General features: G+C 46.6%; 1 protein-coding gene across 16 annotated transcripts in view; it reads right to left on the minus strand.

Annotated features, from left to right (window-relative positions):
* Window positions 1-12,205, minus strand: part of PTPRT (protein tyrosine phosphatase receptor type T) — a 1,049,177-nt gene that overhangs the window by 994,522 nt on the left and 42,450 nt on the right. For 5 of the 16 annotated variants that reach the window (XM_082744647.1, XM_082744646.1, XM_082744645.1 and 2 more), the window contains exon 1: window positions 11,219-11,435. The exons of the other annotated variants lie outside the window; for them this stretch is intronic. In XM_082744647.1, the coding sequence (XP_082600773.1) occupies window positions 11,219-11,225 (7 nt within the window). In that variant the 5' untranslated portion in view covers window positions 11,226-11,435. Of the gene's footprint in view, window positions 1-11,218; window positions 11,436-12,205 lie in introns of those variants that run through there. 16 annotated transcript variants of the gene reach the window in all.

Below are 12,205 nucleotides of genomic sequence, written 5' to 3' on the forward strand. Positions count from 1 at the left end.
TGCTTTAAAACTAAAGCTACAGGGGTGTCTGGGAGGCTCACTGGGTTAAAGCCTCTGCTTTCAGCTCAGGTCATAATCTCAGGGTCCTGGGATCAAGCCCCACATCTGGGCTCTCTGCTTGGTGGGGAGCCTGCTTCCCCCCCACTACCCGGCCTCTGTCTCTGCCTGCCTCTATGCCTACTTGTGATCTCTGTCTGCCAAATAAATACATGAAATCTTTAAAAAAAAACTAAAGCTACAGACCTGAGAGCAACAGAAGTAAAGAGAACTTTCAACTTCCACACGTGAGTAATGTACTTGCCCCTTCCTGTTTCTTAACATGGTATCTGAACAGAGTGCATCACATTCGTGGAAGAATAAAAAGAAAAAAAACAGGGGCACCTGGGTGGCTCAGTGGGTTAAAGCCTCTGCCTTTGGCTCAGGGCATGATCCCAGAGTCCTGGGATGGAGCCCTGCATGGGGCTCTCTGCTGCGTGGAGAGCCTTCTCCCTTCCCCTCTCTCTCTGCCTCTCTGCCTACTAGTGATCTCTGTCTGTCAAATAAATAAATAAAATCTTTAGATCTGCTCACCTCGCTCTGTTACTCAGGCCAAAACTGGAAGCAGCACCCCAGCCCATCTCCACTGTGTTATGCTTATTCCAAGAGGTCCTGCTTTTCTCTGGGATGTTCTGGACATTAGTAAAGTGCCTTTTATATTCTTTTCACTTTTGAGAATTTTTAAGTTGTTCGTTAACGATTATGCATGGTTTCTAGAAATAATTTTTAAAATACCCCTGACAGAAAATAAAACACTCTCCCTTAAGGAAAGTTCAGGGTTTTAAAAATAACTTATTTTCTATTTAAAATAAAAACATCCGGGGCGCCTGGGTGGCTCAGTGGGTTAAGCCGCTGCCTTCGGCTCAGGTCATGATCTCAGGGTCCTGGGATCAAGTCCCGCATCGGGCTCTCTGCTTGGCAGGGAGCCTGCTTCCTCCTCTCTCTCTCTGCCTGCCTCTCTGACTACTTGTAATCTCTCTCTGTCAAATAAATAAATAAAATCTTAAAAAAAAAAAATAAATAAAATAAAATAAAAACATCCTACTTGTCAAAGAAATCTCTCTCAAAGAAACATTTTAGACCTAGATGGATGTAGAGGGGATTTATTGAGACAAGCTTTTGTTTTTTAAACAAACCTGGCATAAAAATGATAACAAAATTTGACAAAGACCAGAAAAAAGAACTTGAAATCAATCTAACTTAGGAACATAAGCAAAATTCCTAATTAAGCACTTAGCAAATAGAAACTAGAAAACCATTTTTAAAATAACTATGTTCTAATGAAGTTCATCTCAAAAACGTAGCCTATGACAAATAATTACCATGTTAATAAAGAGCGAACATTTTATGAACTCAGTAGATACCAAAAAAGCATTTAATCAAATTCCTCACTCATGCCTGAGTTAAGAAATTAAAACAGAACCCTTGCTTAATTCAATGAAAAATTAACACACATAACACACACACACACCACACACCACCACACCACAAATGAACCAGCAGAGCACTCAAGGAAGAAACCCTGTAGGTGTTCCCATCAGAAAAAGGAAAGAACAAGGATGCCCATTATCACCAATGTAAGTAACAATGTTACTTAACATTGAAGTCGAAGTGCTATTCAATGCAATTATAAAAGAACAAAGTAAACAGTATATATCAGAGAGTAAAATCCTCTTTATCTGTAGCTGATTGCATACTTGAAAAACCCAACATCAGCTGAGAAGCTAATAAAAAAAAATTTTTTAGCAAAATTGAAAAACAAAAAAAACAACAATAGCCTTTCACACTAAGAATAACTATATAGACAGAAAGGAGGGGGGATTACTTCACAAAAGGAAAAAAATACATAAAAATGAATTTTACAAAAACATACAAAACCTTGGAAGGTTTTGGTGGAGGACAAAAAGGAACTACTGAATCCACAGAATATGTTTTCTTGTATTCTTTGTAATAGCCAATTTTGTGATATTGTAGAGGTAATTCTAATAAAAAAATTCCAATTTATGAACCTTGACAACATGACTCCAAAATTCATCTGGAAGAATGAACTCAGTAAGAATAGTCAGGAAAAAAAAAAAAATCTGAAAATGTGATTACTTTAAGGATTTGGGGTGAGTTGGCCTGCCAGATAGTAAAACATATTATAATGCTGCAGTGCAAGAGACAAATATAACAGAATAGAATACCAGACACAGATGCAAATTTATATGGAAATTTAATGTAAGATAAAAGAGACATTTCAAATCAGTAAGGAGGACAGGAAGGATTCAATAAATGATGGTAATACAAGCAGCTCGTCGTTTGGAAAACTTGTATGAAAAGCATATATATATATATATATAAATTAAAGGCTAGAGAAAAAGGAATTTTATCATCTTGGTTTTATGCTAAGAAGAGCATTATCCAATCCAAGTTCAGAAACTGAATAAAATGACTCCTTTGATTCTATAAAAAAATAAAACATGCACAGAGATGGCATAAATACAGTTTAAATACAACAGCTTACCTTGGGGAAGAGAGAGTGGGCCTCAGTTGGAAGGGTGTACAAGGGGAAAATCTGGAAATTCTCTGTATCTTGGTGTGGATAATGGCTGCATGGATGTACGCGTATGTAAAATTCATTGAGCCTCAGCGTTAAGATTCATGCGTATTTTGTGTATAACATTTACTTCATTAAAAAAAAAAAGGGAATAAATCAAACATTTATCCTACCATTCCTAAAGACTATTATAAGCAAAGACTTAATAAGGGAAAATTCTTCGTACAAAAGTTAACTTTTTTCTGCTAATATATGCAAAAGGGACAAAAGAATCATAAAGTCATGTTGTAATAACTGATCTAGAAAATGTCCAACAATGGCTATTAACACCATTAGGGCAGTGGTTCTCAAATTCAAACATGCATCAGACCCACTTGGTAGAATGGTTAATTTTGTGTCTACTTGATTCAACAAAAAGTCTTCAGGTATTTGGTTAACCATTATCCTAGGAATTTCTCAAAGGGTGTTGTTGGATGAGATTAACATTTAAATCATCAGAGCAAGTAAAGCAGATTGTGGGTAGGCAAGTAAAGTATAACGTGGGTGGGCCTCATCCAATCAGGTGAAGGTCTGCATGCAACTAAAGGCTTGACTGCGCCTCTAAAGCAAGAGGAACTCTCAAGTGTGGGCTCTTCCTGGTTCTACAGACAATTGCCTTCAGGCCCACCTGTGAGACCAGCTCTGTGGGTCTCCAGTCTGCCGGCCTCCCTAATCATATGGGCCAATGTTTTATCATAAATACCTCTTCATATATGTGTGTATGTACACACTAGCGAAATACAAATTGTTGGGTCCTTGAGTTTCCAATTCAATAGACCTGAGCTGGGACACAAGAATTAGCATGTCTCACAACTTCCCAGTTGGAAATGGTACCACAAGTTAAGGGACTGGGAACCATGCTGTGAAAACCAACACATGTGACAAAAGGTTGACGGAAAATTTACAACAGATAAAATCAGGCTGACAACACCTAAACTTATTGATCAAGCTGAACTTCAATTTACAGGATACAGGAGAACAGTGACAGGATACCATAATAACCAGAAAGATGCAGTCAACCAAATCCAGTATATGGGGAAATGTACAGAAAATGACAACCCAGAGTCTTCAACAAATAAATGCCATGAAGAAAAGTGAAAGGGAAACTCATGGGTTAAAGGAAATTAAAAGACCTTTTTGGGTACTGATTGCAACCAGCTACCTTTTTTTATTTTAATTGAAAAGTTAAAGAACTAGCATCAGTTTTGTTACATCTATTTGCTTAGATTTTTAGGCAAGGGTTTCTTGGCCTCGGCACTGTTGACATTTTGGGCCAGGTAATCATCTTTGAGGGCTGTCCTGGGCACTGGAGGACATGTGGCAACATCTCTGGCATCCATAGACCAGAAGCCACTTCCAGGTAGGACAACTGTCCAGCCACACGCCTCCTGGAGGGCAAAGCGGCCCCTGGCTGAGATCCACTCATTAGATACACCTTATGAAGAACCTGCAGGTGATCTGATCTGGCTGGTTTTTTTTTTTTTTTTAAGATTTTATTTATTTTTTTGAAAGACAGATCACAAGTAGGCAGAGAGGCAGGCAGAGAGATCGGAAGGGAAGTAGGCTCCCCCGCTGAGCAGAGAGCCCGATGCAGAGCTCAATCCCAGGACCCCAGGATCATGACCTGAGCCGAAGGCAGAGGCTTTAATCCACTGAGCTACCCAGGAGCCCCCTGGCTAGGCTCTTTAAGATAGTCCAGAAAAACTACAGGGAGGTGAGATGTTCTAGAACCACAGAATATAGGCGATCGCTGAAGCTGGGTGATTAAGTCCACGGGTATCATTACTCTACTCCTTATGCTTTTACATACCTTCGAACACGTCTGATAAAGTTTTACAAAAACACATGTGCATACATAAATGCCGCAGAAACACATTTTTGACAGATGTTCGTGATGTTAATGCGGGGGTGGGGGTGTGGGGGGGGCACAGATCACCAGGCAACATGTGACCTCTTTCTGATATAAAACAAAGACCCTCAGAGAGGAAAGGTATCCAAACATTTACACTGACAGTCCCCAAGTGGTAAAACCCTAACCATTCTCTTCTTCCAGTCGGTAGTTTTCAAAGCTTTCCCCATAAAATGTACATTATTCAATGTAAACAAATGTAACAAAAACTAATAAAGAAAGGTATCATTATAGAGACACACTGTGGGCAATGAAAGAAATGAAAGAAAGAGAAAGAATGAAAGAAAGAGACTATTCAAAGCAACCGCAAGATCTCAAAATGTACAACAATCAAGGAGGCATTGAATTTAGAGGCAAAGAGATCTCAAAGTCCTTAGCAAATACTGATTACAGCATGCAAATTCAGTAATGTACATGTGCGGATGTGATGGGAGGGGTGTGTTTCCTCAGACTGACCTCGGGCATCTGAATTCCATTTGATCTCCCCTATTTCAGAAGGCAGAGTCACATGGAATAAATTTTAGACTTTTCTCGAAACAAAATATGGTATTTTCCCCGACGGGCAGATATTTCGAGTTTTGTTTTTTTTTAAGTGATCACATTGGTGCTTAAATCTAGAGCCAAAGTGGAAAACTCAACTATTAAGTTAGACTCGTGCCCCCCAAAGGTTCTAGGTAGCAGGGGTTTTGCTCTTCTGCTTTTCAGCATCAAACAAATTATTTGCAATTTAATCACCTGTTGCTCTGTTCCGCTCGCCTAAGTGGCTGCAGTCTGACTTTGGTGCCAGTAAACAACAGTGAGCCAGATTTCCCAATGCTATGTTTCCTTCCATGGTATGTGGACTAAATTTCAAGCCCTGTCTTTAACCCTCCCACGCTCTGCTTGGACATCTCCACTTTCACGGCCATTCCCTTCCACAAGAAGGTAAAGCCCTTAAAAGCAAAGACTTTGGACTAAACCATAAGTGACTCTCAATCTCACAAAACAAACTGAGGGTTGCTGGGGGGAGGGGGAGGGGAGAAGGGGGGTGGGGTTATGGACACTGGGGAGGGTATGTGCTATGGTGAGTGCTGTGAAGTATGTAAACCTGGCGATTCACAGACCCGTATCCCTGGGGATAAAAATATATTATATGTTTATAAAAGAAATTAAAAAAAAAAAAAAAAGCAAAGACTTTGCCTTCTTCAGTACTGTGTCCCTAGTGCCTAGCAGAGGGCCTGGGGTATAGGAGATGCAGGAAAGTAACAGCTGAAAAACAATTTGTGTTTCCCTCCTTTTTCCTGATACGGGGCCTTCTCAGGAAACATCCAGGATTCCTGGGACTACCAAATGGCCTGAATTATGAGCAGGCCCGGATTCCGTTACCACGCTGCTTATCCTCGGGATCCAGGCATGAACGAAGATGTGAACAGACCCATGCGTCCCTCCCTGTACTACACACACACACACACACACACACACACGACTCTGCGACACCCCAGCCCATTGACTCCCTGGGCCTCAGCCAGTCCACGCTCCATCTCATCGTGTTCTATCTAATAAAACTGATCTCCAGAATTAAAATTCACGAGGCAGCATACGTTACATATTCCCTCTCGCTGCAGATTTTATTCGGCCCCCAGTGTCTCCTGAGTTTATTTGAAGGCCTGTCCCCATGGCCTTCCTCAGCAGCCCACAGCAGATTTTTCTGCTACACCCGGACATCTTCTGCTCAGCTCACTCTAGTGTTTGGTGTGAGAACAGACATGAAATCCTAGAATCGAAGCCAACTAAGCTAACAAAACGCTTCCACTCCTTTTCTCTGGCCTTCTGGTAAGACCCACCACACAGGATCGCCACATTGCCCACCCCAAATCCTCTCCTGACCACCCCCGTTTAAGGTCTAATCCAACTTCCTCTGAAGAAAAGAAAACTGAGGCTCAGGAAGTTGAAGCAGCGTGTCAAGGGGAACATGAGGGGCAGTGCGGGGACTGGGACACCAAGGGTCTCTTGACCCCCCCCCCCAGGGCCCAGTTTTCTTTCTCCAGGAGTCAGCAAGCTAAGCCCTCTGCCTTTTTTTTTTTTTTTTTTTTAAATAAATGAAGTTTTATCAGAGCACAGCCACACACATTCATTTCCATATTGACTAGGACTCGTTTGGGTTACAATAGCAGGAACTGACTGTGACAGAGGCTATACTATGTACTATCTTAACATTTAAGGAAAAAGTTGACCTCTAACAGAGCTCAAAAGAACAAGAAGTGAGAGAGAAAAGGCAGATGCAGACTGTGGAATGCTAGCTGAACCCCTTGCTAGTCTCCTCAAAGGAGAGGAATGTGAGGACAGAAGGTCATTGGACACCTCTTCCCCACACCTGGGGCATCTCAGTAGATGCCTTTGCAGAGATGCAGCTCTGCCCGGGGTCAGGCACCCGTGGCTGTCCCCTCCAACACACACACACGTATATGCTGAGTTCCAAGTGCACCATGCCTTCCCCAAGTAGGTCCGGAATATTAGCTTCAGGCTGCACTAAAGAGCCTCTCGGCCCCACAACACAGGGAAGGCCCAGACATGGGACACGTCTGCAGGCAGACATGGGACACGTCTCCAGTTCATGAGAAAATGCATGGTTTATGGAGGGTCAGGCTGTCTCAATTCAAGTCCTGTGGCTCACCTCACCTGCTGGGAGACCTGGGGTTATTTCTCTTCATCAGTTGTGAGGAGGATTCACTAAGGCCTTGAGCGTGGGGTTCGGAGAGCAGTGGACCACCCAGCAGGTGCTGAGTCGGGGCGCCTGGAAACAGCTCTTGTGGCGACTGCCTTAGACATGTGGACAACCCGGTAACACATACAAGATTCGAGGATCCAGAAGAGCCTCTGACATCCAGGGGCTGGTGCAAGCTTCTCCCATCCCAAGGGCAACACTCACAAATGCAAACCAAAACAAAAACCCTCGAGGTCAGAACTGGCCGCCCTGTTTAGCCTGGAACACACTGACCGACAAAGCACACATAGGAGTCCAGCCGGCTTGAGTTCCCCCTTTCCCCAAAGGAGCCACATGGCGCTGGGGGAGTCAGTGGGTCTCTTTGAGCCTCAGTTTCCTCATTTGTAGGGGACAATAGCCTGTACCCCACAAGTCCACCATGAGGACGGAAGCGGGCCCTTGTACTGAGCTCAGGTGAGGACTGCTGCGGTCATTTAGACCAGTAAGAGCTCAGCCTGGAAACGTGCTGCCCGGTCCAACCACCCCTGGGTCTCTGTCCCGGACACAAAGCCCGCTGAGCTGTGACTTGGGTACTAACAGTGTCCTCTTGAGCTCAATCACAGTGGACCCTCCTTCCCTTCCGTGCCCAAGCGACTCGACCACCCTCTGTTCCCCAGGGCACCCTCACACACCCTGGCAGCCCACCTTACCATCAACCCCGCTCTGGGGCGGTTATGCCAACCCAAGACCAAGTCACAACCGGTGGACGCAGGGCCACCGTCCTGCAAAACAGACGTGCTGAGGCCCCACACTGGCCCCCCAGGTTCCTCCCTCCGTGGCTGCGGGAAATCCGCTCCCCTATCTGGGCACAGACTCGGTTCTCTGGGAAGCCCATGCGGCTGGATGAACCCCTGCCCCCTCCCACCCCGCAAGCACGGCGGACACCTACCCGGACTCCGGGGCGGCCAGCCAGTGTTCGTCGCCAACTCCCACACCCTTTCCACCCCCAAGAAATCCTTACCCCAGTTAAGAGCCAATGTGGGACAGTCGGGAGCATTCTCTCCAGGCAGGAGAGGCGATGGACTCCGGGGAACCCAGCCACCCCCGAACCACTGCCACCGTGGAACTCATACTCTGTCCTCGTGCATCCTCCGTCCTGCTTGATCCCACCGCGCTGGCTTGCAGGGACCCACAGTGCTCCCCCGAGGCCCTCCCAGCCCCTTCCTTCCAGGGACCCTGAATGAGCTGGGAGCCAGCGTCTGGCACGCCGGTGTGCACACCACCACCAGATGGGCCTCACCTCCAACACGTGGGGCTCATTCACCACCCCATGCGGCATGCCCCCACTGCATGCCCCCACCACGTGGGGCTTATTGCAGCCATGGGAACAAACCCCTGCCAAGTGCAGCTCATTCCCCACCTCATGGCGGCACGCCCCTGCCCCTTCCCCCCCCCCCCATAGAGCTCATCCTCTACCCCATAGAGTATGCCCCTGCCACTCACTCACTCACTCACTCGGGGCTCACCCCCACCCTTTGGAGCACGCCCTGCCAGGTGGAGCTCCTCCCCGCCACGTGGGGCTGACTCATCCCCGCCAGGTGGAGCTGATCCCTGCCACATGGGGCACACCTCTGCTACTGGGGCTCATTCACCACTTGGTGGAGCTCGGCCCTGCCATTTCCCCACCCCATGGAACACGCCCCCGCTGCTCCACGGACCCCTTCCCCACCCCGTAGGGCTCACCCCCCCCCCACCATGCGGGGCTCATTCCCGCCACTCGGAGCAAACTCCTGCCCCACGTGGCTCATTCCCCATCTCATGGGGCATACCCCTGCCCCCGTGGAGCATCCCCTGCCACATAGGACACATCTCCTACCCCTGGGAGCACCCTCCCACCACGTGAAGCTCACCCTACCACGTGGGGCTCATTCCCCACCCCAGAAAGCCTGCCCTTGCCCCCTGAACCCATTCCCCATCTCATGGGGGCTCACCCCCTGTCCTGGGAGCTTGTCCCCACCACAAGGATCTCTTCCACAGCTGGCCACCTGTCTGCTTCCAAGTGGTGACAGGAGATGACACCCAAGAAGCCCTGGAACCAAACCAGCAAGGAGCCACGTGCTGTATCTGACCCCATTCCCCTCAGGGCATTGGAAGTTCCTCCTCTGCCCACTCACTAAGGAGGAAACCAAAGCTGGCAAATTCAGGGTGACCCAAGTTAGAAAACAGCCAGGCCAGGGCGAGAACCCAGAAAACATGCCAAAGGGGGTGTTGACAGCTCCTCTGCCAGAGGGGGGCTTCCTCCTTGTCCTCCACCTTTTCTAGGACACAGAGTGCGGTGGGCTCCTGGCAAGATGAGGACACAAAAGACTTAAAGCGCTTAACATAGAACAGAAGCAACATTTTAGGGGTTTGGGAGATTTCTATAAAGGTAGTCCAGAAATAGAGTGAAATGTACAGCAAACGTAAACAATAAAATCTCCCTCCTCCCGGACCAGCAGCAACCCTGTTCCCTCCCCTGGGAACACAGTAGCACTTTCTTGTGTTTCCTTCTTCTGTAATCTATGCATAAGCCCATGTTTATACAAATGTGGGTGTTGTGTGTACAAATGTGGGTGTTGTGTGTATCCTTCGTTATAGAACTGATGAGCGCCTAGACAAAGTTCTATGCCTTGCTTTTTTCAACTGATACATCTTGGATACTGCTCCGGGCTAATGCTCAGGCATCTTACTCTTTCTGTCCAGATTATGGACACCTGCCTTTCTGTCCAGTCTTCCACAAGCAGGAAGAAAGCGGCAACCAACATCCAGTACGTACCTTCCCCGCACGTGAACACTCACACAAACACACACCGTGATGCGTCAGGTGGAATTCTAGAAGTGGAACTACTTGTGAGTGGACGAGAATCAGCAAATCTTCTCCAGGTGGGAATGTGCGTTTATCCATACCACGGGATGAGACCTTGCGGTTGTAGAACATCAAAGCTACATTGGAACTCATCCTGTTTCATTTCATCTGCTTCCCTTTGGGTCTGTTGGTCCTCAATTTCATCCACACTTTGGGATATTAATGCCCCCATTCAGCGTTTCATATTCGCTGGGTCTTCTTAATCCAGTTTACTTTCTTGAGGCTTAATACCCTTACAGAACCGCCGTGTGTGAAATTATCTTTTACAATGCAGAATCCAAGCAGTTTATAGTTTTCAGTCAATTACTCCCAACTGCCAGAGCTGTGCTCAGGATAACATTTCTGGCTAAATTTCTTCGTGGATCATGAATTCTTAGACACCACTAATCCTGGTGTCTGGTGAGGCCATATATTCAGACTCGCACCCAGGGCAAAGATTTGCTTCAAACTGGGAAATTCATACTTCTAAGCCACAGGTGTTCTGGGAAATTTTAGCACAAATACTAGTCTGATAAAGTGCATGATATTCCCCAGCTACTGACACACAGTTAACTTTTAAGAAATCCTGTAGCGGGGCGCCTGGGTGGCTCAGTGGGTTAACCCTCTGCCTTTGGCTGGGATCATGATCTCAGGGTCCTGGGATCGAGTCCCACATGGGGCTCTCTACTCAGTGGAGAGCCTGCTTCCCTTCCTCTCTGTCTGCCTGCCTCTCTGTCTACTTGTGATCTATGTCTGTCAAATAAATAAATAAAATCTTAAAAAAAAAGAAAGAAATCCTATAGCAAATCCATCTGTAATTTTTTTCTTAAATCCTTTTGGTTAATAATTTTCTTTAAAAAATCACTGGCCATTAATTCAGCTCTATCAGTCAGCTTTCCCTGTGCACAGACAACCCCTACGGTGCCTGAGTGGCTCAAATGGTTAAGCGTCTGTCTTCGGTTCAGGTCATGATCCTGGAGTCCTGGGATCAAGTCCCGCATCCGATTGCTCCCCCTGCTTGTGCTCTTTCTCTCTCTCTCAAATAAATAAATAAAATCTCAAAAAAAAAAAAAAAAAAAAAAGACAACCCCTAAAACTTAGTGCTTTGAACAAGCATCATTTACTTACCTCTCATGATACTATGGGTCAGAACATTGACCTAGGCTGAGGTCGGTGGTTCTTCTAACGATCTCAGCTAGTGAGTGACTAGCAGCTGCTCAGGAGCTCTGCTTCTAGGGTGGGTTAGTTACTAGCTGAGGCGATGGGGAATCGGGGTCCTGAATATGTCATCCCCCACCAGGTCAACATGGGCTTCCCCATACAGAGGCTGATCCCGGGGGCAGAAGAGAACACGCCCCAGTGCACGAGTTGTGCACACGTTCTTTTCAAACCCTGGCGTAGTGACACATTTACTACTGTCCCACGGGTCAAAAGGAGTCAGAGGACTAAGTTCAGATTCCAAGGGTGAAGGAACAGAGACTACCTCTCCACAGAAGGAGCCCTCAGGTCACAAGGCAAAGACACAGGTGCAGGTAAGGGGGAGAACTGGCCACACCCACTGTTTATAAGCTCATCAAACTTAAATGATATTTATGTAAGGCTTTGCAATTTAGAACTGCTCTCACTCACACTGACTTCATTCCTAGAATAGTTTCCTAAAATAAGATCCACAGAAAGCAGCCACTGGAAAGATCTCCAACGTCAACAGAACCACTCCAAGTCATCCCACGACGAGCACCCGGGATAGCCTCGATCCAGATGCGGCAGGCCTCGGAGGGGCTTTCCTGAAGGCGACCACGGTGCAGAAGAAAGGGCACGCTTCAGTGCCACGCGCCATTCCCTCCTTCCTTGGCCAACAGGGGAGGCAGAAGCAACGTAAGGAGGACTGCTGAGAGACTGCAAATGAAACAACTTTGTGCCTAGGCCCCAGGCACCTGGGAGAGCCCAGTGCTGCGTGGAGAAGACCTTCAAACAGTGAATTAGGCCCCAAGTTCTAAAGGGACTTGATTACTCAAATAAAAACAATCCGTGTGGGCAGGAGGCTGGAGAGAAGGCCACGGCTATAAGCTGGCATTCAAGGGAAACAGAACAAGTGTGGCCCTGGGGCACAGGGCT

This window comes from Mustela nivalis, assembly GCF_964662115.1.
Source record: "Mustela nivalis genome assembly, chromosome: 8".
NCBI classification, from domain to species: domain Eukaryota; kingdom Metazoa; phylum Chordata; class Mammalia; order Carnivora; family Mustelidae; genus Mustela; species Mustela nivalis.